This window comes from Oncorhynchus clarkii, chromosome 25, assembly GCF_045791955.1.
Source record: "Oncorhynchus clarkii lewisi isolate Uvic-CL-2024 chromosome 25, UVic_Ocla_1.0, whole genome shotgun sequence".
Taxonomy (NCBI): domain Eukaryota; kingdom Metazoa; phylum Chordata; class Actinopteri; order Salmoniformes; family Salmonidae; genus Oncorhynchus; species Oncorhynchus clarkii.
The window spans coordinates 21,330,358-21,348,876 of NC_092171.1; the positions used below are offsets into that span (position 1 = coordinate 21,330,358).

The window sequence follows — 18,519 nt, forward strand, 5'->3', positions numbered from 1 at the left end:
TGGACTGAATTAGTGGGGTCTGTTTCAGTCTATTAAACATTTATATTTTATGTCATTAATTATAATATTTATTGATTTACAAGGACCCTACATTATTTACATTATATCTAAACACTAGAAAATAAAATCACGGACGTGCTTACTCTTTATTTAAAAACATGAACAACTAGATTTATGAGAGAACTCGGTATCACAAACCTGCATCAATTACATTCTGCATTGTCTCCAAGTCATTTGCCTTCCCTCTTCATTGTAGAGATGTAGATCCAACAGTGTTTGCCATCCAGAGAGGAGATGCTCAAGCTGTGAAAGAGCTGTCAGTGACTGCACCACTCAGCCTGAGGAAAGAGAACAAAGAAGGATGAATACCTTTGCATGAGGCTGCATATTGTGGCCAAGCTGAATATATAAAGGCACTGCTGAAAGGTACACATTGAAAGCTTAATTTTTATAGTCTTTAAATGCAAATCCTTGCCTTTGTTAATGGGGCTCAATTAAATTGGGTTGAATTATAGACTCGATGTTAAAGCATGTTAAAGCATTTTGTTTATGTGTATATTATTTCCCCTCCAGCCCAACCAGGATTAGTTGACAAGCACACCCTCTAAGAACAGGCTGCTCTCCTCCTGTCATTTTCCGTGCAACAACTGTCATGTGTGCAATGCCTCCTACAGGCAGGGCCAGATCCTGACATCAGCAGCAAGAACAAAGAGACTCCCCTATACAAAGGTACAGCGCCCTACGTGGCTATAGCAGGTACGATAATGGCTTTGAGGATTATGTAGTACTGAAGCATGGTGTCTTCTGCCAGTCTGTCTAACCCAATGTTCTCTGATGCCTTCTAGCGTGTGAGTGGGAGAACATGGACATTTTTTTAATGTATTTTTTATTTTACCTTAACAATCATGGGCCTACCCCGGCAAAACCCGGGGTAGGTCAGATGTGATTCAGCCTGGATTCAAACCAGGGACTGTAGTGTCGCCTCTTGCACTGAGATGTAGTGCCTTAGACCACTGCGCCACTCAGGAGCCCCAAATGGTGAGCCTCATCCTGTCATTCAGTGCCACAGTGAACCAGAGGTGTAACCGGGGCTCCACGAGGCAGTGTGCAGGGACAACATAGAGATTTGGTATTTTAGGTATTTTATTAGGATCCCCATTAGCTGTTGCAAAAGCAGCAGCTACTCTTCCTGGGGTCCACAGAAAACATGACATAATACAGAACATCAATAGACAAGAACAGCTCAAGGACAGAACTACATACATTTTTTTTAAAGGCACATGGAGGCCTACATATCAATGCATACACACAAACTATCTAGGTCAGATAGGGGAGAGGCGTTGTGCCGTGAGGTGTTGCTTTATCTTATTTTTTTTAAACCAGGTCTGTTGTTTATTTGAACAATATGAGATGGAAGGAAGTTCCACGCAATAAGGGCTCTATATAATACTGTATGCTTTCTTGAATTTGTTCTGGATTTGGGGACTGTGAAAATACCCATGGTGGCATGTATGGTGGGATAAGTGTGTGTGTCAGAGCTGTGTGTAAGTTGACTTTGCAAACAATTTGGGATTTTCAACACATTAATGTTTCTTATAAAAAGAAGTGATGCAGTCATTCTCTCCTCAACTCTTAGCCAAGAGAGACTGGCATGCATAGTATTTATATCAGCCCTCTGATTACAATGAAGAGCAAAACGTGACGCTCTGTTCTGGGCCAGCAGCAGCTAACTAGGTATTTCCTTGCCAGCACTGGACCATGACTGGACAATAATCAAGATTAGAGCCTGGAGAACTTGCTGTTTGGAGTGTGGTGTCAAAAAAGCAAAGCAAGTCTTTATTACGAACAGACATCTCCCCATCTTTACAACCATTTAATCTATATGTTTTGACCATGACAGGTTACAATCTAAGATAATGCCAAGTAATTGAATCTCTAAACTTGTTCAATAGCCACACCATTCATTACCAGTTTCAGCTGAGGCATAGAACTTAAGGAATGATTTGTACCAAATACAATGCTCTTAGTTTTAGAGATGTTCAGGATCAGTATATTACTGTCAACCCATTTCAAAACAGACTGCTAGTCTTTAAGGGTTTCAGTTACTTCATTAGCTGTGGTTGCTGATGTGTACAGTGTCTTGTGAAAGTATTCACCCCCTTCCTATTTTGTTTTCTTACAACCTGGAATTTAAATATATTTTTAGGGGTTTGTATCATTTGATTTACACAACATGCCTACCACTTTGAAGATGCAAAATATTTGTTATTGTGAAATGGAAAACTTGAGCGTGCGTTCACCTCCCCAAAGACAATACTTTGTATAGCCACCTTTTGCAGCAATTACAGCTGCAAGTCTCTTGGGGTATGTCTCTGTAAGCTTGGCACATCTAGCCACTGTGTCACGATCGTCGTAAGAAGCGGACCAAAGCGCAGCGTGGTGTGAATGCATCATTTAATAGATGACGAAAAACACGAAGTAAACTGTACAAAAACAATAAACAAATAACGACCGTGAAGCTATCATAAGAACTGTGCTGACACAAGCAACTAACATAGACAATCACCCACAAACAAACAGTGAAACCCAGGCTACCTAAGTATGATTCTCAATCAGAGACAACTAATGACACCTGCCTCTGATTGAGAACCATACTAGGCCGAAACATAGAAATCCCAAAATCATAGAAAAGCAAACAGACTGCCCACCCCAACTCACGCCCTGACCATACTAAATAACGACAAAACAAAGGAAATAAAGGTCAGAACGTGACACACTGAGATTTTTGCCCATTCATCAAGACAAAACTGCTCCAGCTCCTTCAAGTCGGATGGGTTCCGCTGGTGTACAGCAATCTTTTAGTCATACCACAGATCCTCAATTGGATTGAGGTCTGGGCTTTGACTAGGCCATTCCAAGACATTTAAATGTTTTCCCTTAAACCACTTGAGTGTTGCTTTAGCAGTATGCTTAGGGTCATTGTCCTGCTGGAATGTGAACAGCATTTTGAATAGCATTTTCCTTGATGGCCCAAAAAATTAATTTTAGTCTCACCTGACCATTTTAGTCTCTTCCATATGTTTGGGGAGTTTCCCACACGCCGTTTGGCGAACACCAAACGTGTTTGCTTCTTTCTTTCATTAAGCAATGGCTTTTTCTGGCCACTCTTCCGTAAAGCCGAGCTCTGTGGAGTGTACGGCTTAAAGTGGTCCTATGGACAGATACTCCAATCTCTGCTGTGGAGCTTTGCAGCTCCTTCAGGGTTATTTTGGTCTCTTTGTTGCCTCTCTGATTAATGCCCTCCTTGCCTGGTCCGTGAGTTTTGGTGGGTTTAATGGTGCTCCATGGTATGTTCAAAGTTTTTTAAAATATTTATAACCCAACCCTGATCTGTACTTCTCCACAACTTTGTCCCTGACCTGTTTGGAGAGCTCATTGGTCTTCATGGTGCAGCTTGCTTGGTGGTGTTACAGACTCTGAGGCCTTTCAGAACAGGTGTATATATACTCAGATCATGTGACAGATCATGTGACACTTAGATTGCACACAGGTGGACTTTATTTAGCTAATTATGTGACTTCTGGAGGTAATTGGTTGCACCAGATCTTATTTTGGGGCTTCATAGCAAAGGGGGTGAATACATATGCATGCACCACTTCCATTTATTTTTTGAAATTTTTGTTCACCAATCTTGACTATTTTAAGTAGGTTCCTTACATGAAATCCAAATAAAAATCAATTTAAATTACAGGTTGTAATGCAACAAAATAGGAAAAACGCCAAAGGGGATGAATACTTTTGCAAGGGACTGTATATGGTTGAAACATGGACACACAAAAAAATAGCTGGTTAGGGCAGGAGCCATCATTAATCCTCCCAATACCTACAGCACTCATAGTAGCAGCCCAGCAAGGACGCGTAGAGGCCATGCGATACCTCATTAGGGAAGGTAGGTTACAGTGTATGCAATGCTGTAACAGATGACATGGTTGGCCTTATAGTACATATGGCTTTTTACTGTAGTCACACAGACAGGTGATACATTCATTCTTATTAGACTCATTCAGTTTTCTCCAAAGTCACTTTTTCCTCAGGTGCTGACATCAACATGCAGACGTGACGGTGCTACAGCCCTGTATGAGGCCAGTAAAAATTGCCACAGGGAGATAGTGGAGCTGCAATTCTCTTCCATCACAGACGCCAACAAACCCACCAAGACAGGAATCCTACCTCTACATGTTGCTGCTCCGTATGGACACCATGAGTATGTACGAGTGCACTGTGTTTCTCCTGTCGTGTCTCTTGTATTACTCTTATGTACAGTACTAATGTCCCCTTGTTCCAGTATTGTGTACATGCTTGTCCCAGTCACCAGTTGGAGATAACATCAGCATTCCATTCTGTCCTACCACCTTCCCTAGTGCTATCATACTTTGTATGAATAACCTACCTCTTCTCAAGTGGCTTTTGGTCAATGGCTGTGGTATCTGGGCCTACTTAAGATGTGCATATGGTTGCAGCCCACACCCAGCCCAGGACAGCATAGTCATCGACATCAACAATGTACTGCCTACCAATGACATGTCTCTTTTAACCTGCACATGACTTGTTGCCAGCAAAGTACAGGTAAGGCAAAGTAGGCTCCTATTGTGATCATGATTATTCTGGGAACTTGATAAATAGCCTTTTTGGGAGAGGGGGGCATGATGCTCATTATCTTTTTTTTCTGTTCATTCTTATATCCCTTAGTTTTGTGAGTTGATCTCATCAACTGTGTGTAACTGGGCAGGGCCCATCGTAGACTTACTGCTGGACTACGTTGGTGATGTTCAACTGTGTGCCAGACTCAACAAGCTCCTGGATGGATGGCAGGAATGGCCCAGCATCAAGACCAAGTCATGTGAGTACATCAATGAACACAGACACACACACACTCAAACAGCTGGGACAATCTAATACAGTGTTTCCTCAGTGTCAGCCCATCCACTAATGCACCTGTGCAGGCTAAGGATCCATGAGCAGATGGTTGTGTCCAGACTCAGGTCTCTGGACAGCCTACCCCTCCCAGAGACTGCTGCAGTACCTCAGCCTGACCAGACACAGCTTTGATGACTTCTGCCCTGATGGCAAATAAGGCTTGTCAATGTTCCTGTGTGTTGTGCCTTATAGTATATTACGTTACCAGTTTACAGGATTTTTAAAACTGTATTTACGGGGTAGTGATTGTGCAAAATGTGTGTAATGGAGAATATGTGTGTCGTGTGCACGTGGAATGTGTGTGTCGTGTGCACATACAGTGGATGTGAGCTGCAGGTCTGTGTGGATGGGCTGACGAATGATGATAGATAAAGGCACAGCAGTTGATAGTCTCCTGAAGAAGTGCAGCATAACTGAGCTAAAATTAACTCAAGGTAAGCTTTTAAAATACCTGTCTTTCAGATGTTTAGGCCGAGTTTAACAAAGGGAGACAATCAATATGAGGCTTTATGAAGTGTGCTTGCTTGGATGGAATTTACTTGTTGATATTCAGCACTGATTTTGTAATATGTTTTGAAAGTGTGTTTTCAACACACCTAGTGTAATGAGTGTATATTATAGTTGAGTTGTTGTTGTAACATATTGTAAATGTCAGTGCTAAAAGGCTATTGAAAAAGGTGTTCGAACCAAAGAAAGAAATCTAAAGATCTACTGTTTATTTAAAAAATAAATGTAATTTCTCCATTTCACAAGTATTATTTACAAACAAAAAATATCAAGAAATAATGTGGGGAACTATCTGTCAGTCTGTGTTTAACTTTTTGTTGACAAACACAAGTGAACTACAAGTAATTTTGATCAATTCATTTTTAAACCAGTGTATTTAAGAGATATATACACTGAGGTAATCAACACACCCGTATACCTCTCCTTTAGCATAGATTATCACAACGAATCAAAAAATGGACAACGTCAAATGTCACTCCATTCCTATATCAACATAAATTCCCTTCCATTTTAAAAATTAGAAAGATGAAGTAGTCTACATTTTTCAGTTTGAGAGGGTGCTATGATTTTATAATAAATTCCTTAGACGTTATGGAACCCAAGTGGTAAAGGTGCAGGTGTTCCAAGCAGAAATGTTTGGTATGAAATTTAAGACTACTTAAGTGCTTATGACTACTCTTTAAAAAAAAGAGAAATGCAAAGTTTGAAATAAAAAAGAAATGGCATATCGAACTAAACAAATTAATATTTACATCTTCATTATTGCTTAGGCAATTATTAAGCTATGATTATACGTCTGTAATTGTGTTTAAATGAACCCAAACACGTTTAAAATGGATGGCGGGACCGTGGGTTTAGTCGGTATGGGTTTGACCACGACATGCGTGTAGTTCTTATGTCGGTGTGTTATGTCGGGTGTTTCCGTTTCAGCCACTGTGGCTTTCCCCCAGAGTCCCACAGCCGATTGTGGAACAACTATGTGACTCTGAAAGACGTGGTGTCCGTGGTACTGAAACGGACAGAAACCGCAAACATTGACGTTATGAGAGGCCACGTCCAGTTTGAGCGGTTCTTTCTCAACAGAGCCACGTCTATTGGAGAGAAGCAAGCTCGGTGTTAGTTCCTCGTGAGCTTTTTTTATTTTTTCAACATCGTTGATTCCTATCACACATTGGCTCTTTTTCCATCCATACTGCAAATAGTCTGTGTTGGTTTGGGCTAATCGGGGTTCCTCCCAAAACGATGCAGGGAGTTGACGTTTCCTCATGGGTACCTGTTCTTGCTTACTGTTATCACTGTCTACAGTTGGGGTTTGAGCCATCCTTGCGTTCTCTACGTCTCGCGCATCCGAACCCCCTTTTTCATTGATGCGCGTCGTGCTCGGGTGAATTGTCTCCAATGAATACTCGCTGGACTTGTTCACCACATCTTTGGCGATGCTAGACTCCGTGGACCTGTGTGTGTGGCATCTGGGCATCCGAGCGTATTTCTGAGAAAAACGCTTGAGCTGTTTCTGCAGGTATTTCCTGTGGTCCACAGAGCGCCTGCAAGGGGCTGATTTGTCCAGAGCCGCCTTGATGTCACTGGATGCCAAGTTTACAAAGTTCAGTAACGTTTTCACATCACTGTCTGCACTTGCCATTTTACAGTGTAAATATTTTTAATCCATAGGCCTACCACCAAAAAAGTCCATGCAAATTATATTCTTCTTCATCTTTAAAATCTGAAAAAAAATGAATAGCATCATAAGATATAAATATTTAAGAAAAATATTTAGAACTTTATACTCACATTATTTGTAGTTCATAAGGAATACCACAATAATCACACAATTACGCACAGGGCCTAATAAAACAGGAATTACGCATAGCCTAACAACACGTAGGTTGCAAGTTATCCATTCATAACCACAAATAAAACTTACCATGTCCCCTGTTGAGGATTCTCATTCCTGTCTCTCTCCCAGAAGTAGTCTGAGTGCTTCAACAAGTTGAATGAATATAAACTGCGTGTAGTGTTGGTGCTTTCCTTGAACCAATCAGCGACCTCAGTCCCCTCACAATGCACCCCAATCAGCCTCCGAGCCCCCGGTATTGAATTCTTTGCCATCGCAAATTGTTGTCACGGAGATCCTCCAAGAAAAGCGGCTAATAGATGCAATATTTCTGCCCGGTCTTCCGCGCGCTCATGGAACACCCTTACAATAGTTTATCCAAACTTCTAAATATGCCCCAAGAACTACCGTGCATGATTAGTCTGACATAGGCTGTTAATGGTATGGGTATGCTTCATCCCTGCGAGACAATTTCAACTGTTGTGATCTAGCCCCCCCCCCCCCCCCCCCCCCCCCTCCCTCCAGAGTGCTGTCAGATGTAGGATTTGGTGGGAGTGGGGAGGGGGATCTAAAGAGCACATATCCATGGAAAGGGGGGTTGATCGCTCAAGAATCTTGTCTTTCTATTTGCCCCCTCAATCGAGCGACACAAAAGCTGAATTACTCATTCAAACCTCGCGGGACAAAAGGAAAGGAGCTGGATAGCACTCCTGCATTTGTAGTCAAACATTTAGAGACTTAAATCGAGTCGTCATGAAGGAGAAAGAGTTAGACAAAGCCCATAGAATTGCCATCAGTAAACATTTTCCTGTGTCATATTAGTGGGTCTCCATGGCTCCTTCTGGCCCGTGGACAATAGCACAAGTTTGCACACTCGAATACTGTCACCCTGCCAACGGCAACAAGTGCCAAAAACAGGACAATCCCCGGGGAAAGCAAGGGCTCTGCGGGGAAGGTTGCAATAGAGGAGGAAAAGGGGACCTGTGAAATGCTAATTTAGGTCCATCCCCTTATTGAAGAAAAAAAGAGTACCTATCGTTCCATTGAACAACCACCTCTTGCATCAGTGTGGCATGAGAGTTGAGGCAACCGTTGAGGCAACCGTTTCAGCATGACCATAACCACAATACCGCTCTGCTGCCATCAGCCCTGACTGCAGAACTGCAGATTTCTCAGAGTCAAATTAAAAGTTAATATATTGTAATGTTTGCACCTGCAATGTCTCTATTGGCATATCATATGTTACAACTAAAACTATACTAACTTGTTATTTCTCTCAGGATGTATAACCTCCATAATGTATCTTGACTAGTCCAGTGCCTGGTATGATGGGGTGATCTCTCATCTACTGCTCAGGCTGTTGGCCCTTGGAGAGGCAACAGGACCCTACTGTCCCCATCTCTTCTTCATTCACCTCTCTGTTCCTCTCAAAGGGCCAATTAACAATTGTGCACCCCTCCCCTGCCCTGTCGCCCTACTCCTGTGCTTTTGAAGTGACTGAGAGAGAGAAAGGGGAAGTATAGTGGCACCAATAAACAATAAATCCCACTATGTGTCCCTGTCCTCATGCCAGTTTGAGTAAGATGGATGGAAGAGAGGTTTGTAAGCCATTTCAGATTGGGTGTGATGTGTTATGGGACCCAGGGTAGATGATAGAATAATGAAGTGCTGAACCTCATCAGAATTATGACCGGAAAGGAAGCACTAATCAATTCAAAGTCAATCACTGTAAAACACTGTTGCTCTTATCCTTGTGTAATAACACTTATTTCCGGTACTCTTGTAACTTTGTGTTGCTGTTATTAGACAGATCAGATTGTAATCACACAAACACCACAACAACCTCCCTGGTTCTTGGTTGCCAATCGGTCACTGAGTTGACAGCACAAGACTCCCCCTTGCCCTCTGACCCCCAGACAGCCCTGCTCTCTGGGTGTTACACCAGCACCCTCATTATCATACGGCACATCCACTTAACACACTCCAGCCTGCATACTTCCACACTCCAGCATCACTAATAAACACTTTACATTATGACACTTGTACATGTAGTAATGCTGTAATTACTTTAGTATCAACATTATATTAATTTGTTATTTATGTTAATATCATATCCTGACACATATTGCATCATATTATAGTGTTTTTAGTATTTTATTCTCTAACCACTTACCCCCTAATTGTCATGTGATGATGCACAAGAATAAATATACAGTATTTGGGTAAATCAGATTATTCTTACATTATCAACTCTGCCACTAGATGGCAATACACCTCTACAGTCTAGAATGCAGTAAATGAGGACAAGCAAGTCAGTGCTGTATAAAGCTTTGTTTAAAATAATAACACTGAGGGACCATATTTTTGATGTTATTGAACAATATCAGTAGTTACTTTGAAATTGTTATAATTACTTAAGAGCAAACCCAGAAACTCCTGAAACCGTTTGTCTTTTTAGTTTGTTTCCTTTATATCATGTACAGGTTACCCCATTGGGATTAAAAATGTATTTTACAAGGACTGGTCACAAGATGACAGGTCTTTAGTGGGTATGAGTACTTCATTCTATAGTCTGCACTATAGACTACACTGTATGATGCTGTAATAAGGTAAACAACCAATCTATCTTGATTAGCAAAAGACAGCATGAGAGTCTTAACCTGAATTATGTGTGATGTTTGTCTCTATGGAGCGTGTGGATGTGAAGGATGGTGTTGTGGCACTGGCAGGTGTTTTGTGGTTGCTGAAATCAAATTGAGTAAGCAGGGCAGGAAGTGGATGATGTAGAGCTTCTTTCTTGTCTGTTAATCAATGTCGATGCAGGGATAGACTGGAGTGGAGGATAGAGGAGCAAAACCACTAAACAGCTCCCTCAGAAGAACTCAAACCATCTTGAGAAGACATGTATGCCAACACTTAAGACTTCAGAATCTGAAAAGGTATTTTTACTGCCGTGCCAGTACTCATCAATGTGTAATCAGCTTTAATGCAATCCTCTCTGGATGTGCACATTTGATAGCAGCAGTTCCACTTCATGATTGATTGTGTCCCACTTGTTGTTGATTCTTCACAAAAAAATACAGTTTTATATCTTTATGTTTGAAGCCTGAAATGTGGCAAAAGGTCGCAAAGTTCAAGGGGGCCGAATACTTTCGCAAGGCACTGTATCATACAAATTGTAATTCGTAACATACCATACGTCCTACAATTCCTATCATATTGTACGACTGCTATTGCATTGGTAGACCAATGTAATGTAACCTAATGTAACATATATTAACTGGAGTTGCACTGATTTTAGTAACATACATTGTATAACACGTTTTGTTCTGAGACCAGGTTGGCCAATTGCAGACCCTTCTGAAGGAACATTTAGAGAGGAAAGTTGCGTAACAGTTTGGATGTGCATGCAGTCTTCTGTAAATAACAGGACACCGTTATCCACTGAGTCTAGTCCATGTTTACAGTGTCTCTCTCACGACCTCAGTGGACAAGCCAATGTTGTACTCTCCTTACCTGCTTGTCTCCATATAATTATCCTCCTCTTCGCATATCTCCATGATCAGCACAGAGTGGAAATGGTTTATGCATACTAAAGGTCAATTACTTCTTCTAATTAGACAAATCTACTCTAAACACTCTGGAGGGGAAAACACTGGCTAGCCTGATGTCAATTAACTCTTTAATGTGATGTCTAGTCTACTTTCCTCACATCATTATCCATTCCTGTGGTAACTAAACATGATGGGGGAAAATACTATGTATGGAGGGTAATAAATGAATGTTGACTTTAATTTATGGACCATGAATGAAGGTATGACTATTTACACAGCACATCGAACTCTATTGACTTTTCTATTGCAGTGGCAAAGGGGATATATTTTTGATGTGGTATTTAATTAATATTTCTAACACCCAATTTCAGACTCAATATTTCCTTCTTCGTATATATATATATATATATATATATATATATATACACATTTAATCAAGTCAAAGCACCGTTGTTATATGCCTATATGACAAGCAATCTGCTCATTATAAGGTGGCGGCCAGAGGGGAGGGTTGGCATTTAAGGTTCTACTGACTAGTGCAATATAAATTACAGAGCTCGCAGCCCCTCTGTCATGAGATAAGTTGGACAAGACCTGGCATTTAAGAACGCTGTTAGCACCAAATCCAATTATTCAAGTTATTTTTGATGACGGACCTCTGAGACTATCACAGTGCAGGTGCATTTATACGGAGACTTGATTACACACAGGTGGATTGTATTTATCATCATTAGTCATTTAGGTCAACATTGGATCATTCAGAGATCCTCACTGAACTTCTGGAGAGAGTTTGCTGCACTGAAAGTAAAGGGGCTGAATAATTTTGCACGCCCAATTTTTCAGTTTTTGATTTGTTAAAAAAGTTTGAAATATCCAATAAATGTCGTTCCACTTCATGATTGTGTCCCACTTGTTGTTGATTCTTCACAAAAAAATACAGTTTTATATCTTTATGTTTGAAGCCTGAAATGTGGCAAAAGGTCGCAAAGTTCAAGGGGGCCGAATACTTTCGCAAGGCACTGTATGTTGTCTTAATGACTCGCCCTGTAGCATTCGCACCTGTAGCCATGAAATGCTTTGAAAGGTTGGTCATGGCTCACATCAACTATAAAAATAGAGTCACGTACTATATATAAACTCCCAGTAATTTATTGGATAAATCACCAAAGTTTCGGCATCGCTGTGCTTTCTTCAGGCTCACATCAAACCCATCATCCCAGACACCCTGGACCCACTCCAATTTGCATATTGCCCCAACAGATCCACAGATGATGCAATCTCTTTTGTAATCCACACTGTCCTCTCCCACCTGGACAAGACGAATACCTATGTGAGAATGCTGTTCATTGACTATAGCTCAGCGTTCAACACCATAGTGCCCTCCAAGCTCATCACTAAACTCAGGACCCTGGGACTGAACACCTCCCTCTGCAACTGGAGTTACTTTGAACATGTTATAATTACTTAAGAGCAAACCCAGAAATTCTTGAAACCGTTTGTTTTTTTAGTTTATGTTTCCTTTATATCATGTACAGGTTACCCCAGGTGGTGAGGGCAGGCAATAACACATCTGCCATGTTGAACCTCAACACAGGGGCCCCTCAGGGATGCATGCTTAGTCCCCTCCTGTACTCCCTGTTCAACCACAACTGCATTGCCGCAAGCAGCAATGGTGAGGGGACTAAGCATGACGACATGACGGTGGTTGGCCTGATCATCGACGACGATGAGACAACTTATAAAGGAGGAGGTCAGTGACAACAACCTATCCCTCAACATCAGCAAGACAAAGGAGCTGATCGTGGACTACAGAAGACGGAGGGCCGAGCACACCCATATCCACATTTTATTGGTGCTGTAGTGGAGTGGGTTGAGAGCTTCGAGTTCCTCGGTGTCCACATCACTAAGGAATTATCATGGTCCACACACACCAACACAGTCACGAAGAAGGCATGACAACACCTCTTCCCCCTCAGGAAGCTGAAAAGTTATAGACTGTTCTCTCTGTTACTGCACGGTAAAACCTGATACTTTTACTCTCTGTTCCGAACGTACTAGACGACCAGTTCTTATAGCCTTTAGCCGTACCCTTATCCTACTCCTCCTCTGTTTCTCTGGTGATGTAGAGGTTCATTCAGGCACCCTGCAGGGCCCAGCTCCACTCCCATTCCCCAGGCACTCTCATTTGTTGACTTCTGTAACCGTAAAAGCCTTGGTTTCATGCATGTTAAGCTAGTGGTAGTATTGAGTAGTTTGGATGAATAAGGTCCCCAGAGTGCACTGCCTGCTACTCAGGCACAGTTGCAAATATATGCATATTATTAGTAGATTTGGATAGAAAACACTCTGAACTTTCTAAAACTGTTTGAATGATGTCTGCAAGTATAACATAACTCATGGCAGGCAAAAACCAGAGAAAAAAATCCAACCAGGAAGTGGGAAATCTGAGGTTTGTAGTTTTTCAACTCTTTGCCTATCGAATATACAGTGTCTATGGGGTCAAATTGCACTTCCTAAGGCTTCCACTAGATGTCAACAGTCTTTAGAACCTTGTTTGATGCTTCTACTGTGAAGGAAGGGGGAATGGCAGCTGAATGAGTCAGTGGTCTGTCAGAGTGGCATGAGCTGGTCACGCGCGTTGACGTGAGAGTTAGCTTGCGTTCCATTGCATTTCTGAAGACAAAGGAATTCTCCGGTTGGAAAATTATTGAAGATTTATGTTAAAAACATCCTAAAGATTGATTCTATACTTCGTTTGACATGTTTCTACGAACTGTAACGGAACTTTTTGACTTTTTGTCTGGCCTGCGCGTCATAAATGTGGATTACTGGGCTAAACGCGCGAACATAAATGAGGTATTTGGACATAAATGATGGACTTTATCAAACAAATCAAACATTTATTGTGGAACTGGGATTCCTGAGAGTGCATTCTGATGAAGATCATGAAAGGTAAGTGAATATTTATAATGTTTTTTCTGACTTCTGTTGACTCCACAACGTGACGGATATCTGTATGGCTTGATTTGTTGTCTGAGCGCTGTACTCAGATTATTGCATGGTGTGCTTTTTCGGTAAAGCTTCTATAATTCCATGCATAATAGTTATATCTTTTATCAATGTTTATTATGAGTATTTCTGTAAATTGATGTGGCTCTCTGCAAAATCACCGGATGTTTTGTAACTACTCAACGCGCCAATGTAAACAGAGATTTCTGTATATGAACTTTATCGAACAAAACATACATGTATTGTGTAACATGAAGTCCTATGAGTGTCATCTGATGAAGATCATCAAAAGTTAGTGATTAATTTTATTTATATTTCTGCTTTTTGTGACTCCTCTCTTTGGCTGGAAAAATAGTTGTGTTTTTTTGTGACTAGGTGCAGACCTAACATAATCGTTTGGTGTGCTTTCATCGTAAAGCCTTTTTGATGTCAGACACTGTGGTGGGATTAACAACCAGTTTATCTTTAAAATGTTGTAAAATACTTGTATCTTTGAGGAATTTTAATTATGAGATTTCTGTTGTTTTGAATTAACATTAGAAGCCTCCTCCCTAAGTTTGTTTTATTCACTGCTTTGGCGCACTCTGCCAACCCAGATGTCCTAGCCATGTCTGAATCCTGGTTTAGGAAGACCCTGACATTTACATCCCTAACTATAACAATCTAGTTGCAATCTACTGCAGAGATAGACTGCAGAGTTGTGTCTTACTATCCAGGTCTGTGCCCAAACAATTTGAGCTTCTAGTTTTAAAAATCCACCTTTCCAGAAACAAGTCTCTCACCGTTGCTGCTTGCTATAGACCACCTTCTGCCCCCAGCTGTGTCCTGGACACCATATATTAATTGATTGCCCCCCATCTATCTTCTGAGCTTGTGCTGATAGGTGACCTAAACTGGGACATGCTTAACACCCCGGCCATCCTACAATCTAAGCTTGATGCCCTCAATCTCACACAAATTATCAATGAACCTACCAGGTACAACCCCAAATCCGTAAACACGGCCACCTTCATAGATATAATCCTAACCAATATGCCCTCCAAATGTACCTCTGCTGTCTTCAACCAGGATCTCAGCGATCACTGCCTCATTTTCTTCGTTCGTAATGGGTCTGCGGTAAAACAACCACCCCTCATCACTGTCAAACGCTCCCTAAAACACTTCAGCGAGCAGGCCTTTCTAATCGACCTGGCCCGGGTATCCTGGAAGGATATTGACCTCATTCCTTCAGTAGAGGGTACCTGGTTATTCTTTAAATGTGCTTTCCTCACCATTTTAAATAAGCATGCCCCGTTCAATACATGTAGAACCAGGAATGAATATAGCCCTTGGTTCACTCCAGACCTGACTGCCCTTGACCAGCACAACAACATCTTGTGGCATTAGCATTAGCATCAAATAGCCCCGGCGATATGCAACTTTTCAGGGAATTTAGGAACCAATATACACAGGCAGTTAGGAAAGCAAAGGCTATTCAAACAGAAATGTACATCCTGTAACACAAACTACAAAAGGTTCTGGGACACTGTAAAGTCCATGGAGAATAAGAGCACCTCCTCCCAGCTGCCCACTGCATTGAGGCTAGGAAACACTGTCACCACGATAAATCCATGATAATTGAGAATTTCAATAAGCATTTTTCTACGGCTGGCCATGCTTTCCACCTTGCTACCCCTACCCCGATCAACAGCACTCCACTCCCCACAGCAACTTGCCCAAGCCTCCCCATTTCTCCTTCACCCAAATCCAGATAGTTGATGTTCTGAAAGAGCTGCAATATCTGGACCCTACAAATCAGCCGGGCTAGACAATCTGGACCCTTTCTTTCTAAAATTATCTGCCGATATTGTTGCAACCCCTATTACTAGCCTTTTCAACCTCTCTTTCGTATCGTCTGAGATCCCCAAAGATTGGAAAGCCGCTGCGGTCATCCCCCTCTTCAAAGGGGGAGACACTCTAGACTAAAACTGCTACAGACCTATATCTATCCTACCCTGCCTTTCTAAGGTCTCCGAAAGCCAAGTTAACAAACAGATCACTGACCATTTTGAATCCCATCGACCTTCCCCGCTTCGCAAACCTGATTTCCGAACTGGTCCTGGGTGCACCTCAGCCACGCTCAAGGTCATAAACAATATAATAACCACCATCAATAAGAGACGATACTGTGCAGCTGTATTCATCGACCTGGTCAAGGCTTTTGACTCTGTCAAACACCACATTCTTATCGGCAGACTCAACAGCCTTGGTTTCTCAAATGACTGCCTCGCCTGGTTCACCAACTACTTCCCAGATAGAGTTCAGTGTGTCAAATAGGAGGGCCTGTTGTCTGGACCTCTGGCAGTGTCTATGGGGGTGCCACAGGGTTCAATTCTCGGGCTGACTCTTTTCTCTGTATATATCAATGATGTCTCTCTTGCTGCTGGTGATTCTCTGATCCACCTCTACGCAGACGACACCATTCTGTATACTTCTGGTCCTTCTTTGGACACTGTGTTAACTAACCTCCAGATGAGCTTCAATGCCATACAACTCTCCTTCCGTGGCCTCCAACTGCTCTTAAATGCAAGTAAAACTAAATGCATGTTCTTCAACCGATCGCTGCCCGCACCTGCCCGCCCGTCCAGCATCACTACTCTGGACGGTTCTGACTCAAAATATGTGGACAACTACAAATACCTAGGTGTCTGGTTAGACTGTAAACTCTCCTTCCAAACTCACATTTAAGCATATCCAATCCAAAATTAAATCTAGAATTGGCTTCCTATTTCGCAACAAAGCACCCTTCACTCATGCTGCCAAACATACCCTCGTAAAACTGACTATCCTTCCGATCTTTGACTTCGGCGATGTCATTTACAAAATAGCCTCCAACACTCTACGCAGCAAATTGGATGCAGTCTATCACAGTGCCATCCGTTTTGTCACCAAAGCCCCATATACTACCCACCACTGTGACCTGTATGCTCTCGTTGGCTGGCCCTCGCTTCATATTCATCGCCAAACCCACTGGCTCCAGGTCATCTATAAGTCTTTGCTAGGTAAAGCCCCGCCTAATCTCAGCTCACTGGTCACCATAGCAGCACCCACCCATAGCACGCGCTCCAGCAGGTATATTTCCCCCAAAGCCAATTCCTACTTTGGCCACCTTTCCTTCCAGTTCTCTGCTGCCAATGACTGGAACGAACTGCAAAAATCACTGAAGCTGGCGACTCATGTCTCCCTCACTAACTTTAAGCACCAGCTGTCAGAGCAGCTCACAGATCACTGCACCTGTACATAGCCCATTTGTAAATAGCCCATCCAACTACCTCATCCCCATACTGTTATTTTCCTCTTTTGCACCCCAGTATCTCTACTTCCACACTCATCTTCTGCACATGTATCACTCCAGTGTTTAATTGCTAAATTGTAATTATTTCACCACTATGGCCTATTTATTGCCTTACCTCTCTTATCCTACCTAATTTGCACACACTGTATATAGACTTATTCTATTGTATCATTGACTGTATGTTTGTTTATTCCATGTGTAAGTCTGTGTTATTGTTTGTGTTGCACTGCTTTGCTTTATCTTGGCCAGGTCGCAGTTGTAAATGAGAACTTGTTCTCAACTAGCCTACCTGGTTAAATAAAGGTGAAAAAAAGTGATACCGGTGCACCTACAGGACAACAAACAGCTTCTACCCCCAAGCCATAAGACTGCTAAATAGTCACCCAAATAGCTGCCCAGACATTGACCCTTTTTGCACTAACTCTTTTGACTCATCACATATGCTGCTGCTACTGGTTATTACATTATCTGTCCTGTTGCCTCATCACTTTATCCCTACCATATGTACATATCTACCTCAATTACCTCGTATCCCTATAAATCGACTTGGTACTGGTACCCTGCGTATATAGCCTAGTTATCATTACTCCATGTGTATATCATTACTCCATGTGTATTTATTCCTCCTGTTATTACTTATCTATTATTTCTATTTTTTTATCTCTGCATTATTAGGAATGACCGTAAGCATTTCACTGTTAGTCTACACCTGTTCTTTACAAAGCATGTTACCAATACAATTTGATTTTGATTGAATCCGTACAATATGTTACGAATTTGCAATACATATGATGTGTTATGAATTTAAAAAAATTGTGGCTAACACTAGGTGGCTAGGTTGCTAATGCTAACATTAGTTAGGTCGCTAACACTAGCTGGGTTAGGGTTTAAAGTTAGGCTAAAGATTAGTTTAAATAACCTACCTTTTTATCGAACGTAACTAAACGGGTCAAATAATGTAACCTAACATAATGTCACATACTAAATGGAGTGTCACGGATTTTAGTAACATATAATTCGTCTTGCATACTGGACATTTCGACCTACATGTCTCGGTAAACGTCTCTTGTCTGTTTAACTTTTCCTACCGTTCGTGCGATTCGAGAACAGCCTACTTGCAGTCAAATATGACTGCGCTGGAAGGAAGGGCACTCCACTGGATGCGCGATGGTACGGTGAGGCTCCCCGCCTAATCTATAGTCTTTAGGCAGAGGGATGCATCGTTTTAACCCTTTGCTCTGCTCTCCAGAGTTGCACATATTTGTAAATAGCCTTTAAGTAATATTTAGTAAATAAGTTGAGGA

General features: G+C 41.7%; 1 protein-coding gene across 1 annotated transcript; it reads right to left on the minus strand.

Annotated features, from left to right (window-relative positions):
* Positions 1-6,292: 6,292 nt before the first annotated feature.
* Positions 6,293-7,436, minus strand: LOC139384158 (protein FAM181A-like). The gene is made up of 2 exons (XM_071128855.1): positions 7,409-7,436; positions 6,293-7,207 (listed from the first exon to the last, which is right to left on the minus strand). The coding sequence occupies exon 2, from the start codon at positions 7,124-7,126 to the stop codon at positions 6,293-6,295; it is 834 nt and encodes a 277-aa protein (XP_070984956.1). The 5' UTR covers positions 7,127-7,207; positions 7,409-7,436.
* Between the last annotated feature and the right edge of the window lie 11,083 nt (positions 7,437-18,519).

Coding starts and splice junctions, on each gene's coding strand:
- LOC139384158 (XM_071128855.1), bottom strand. CDS start 7,126: ATGGCAAGTGCAGACAGTGATGTGAAAACGTTACTGAACTTTGTAAAC.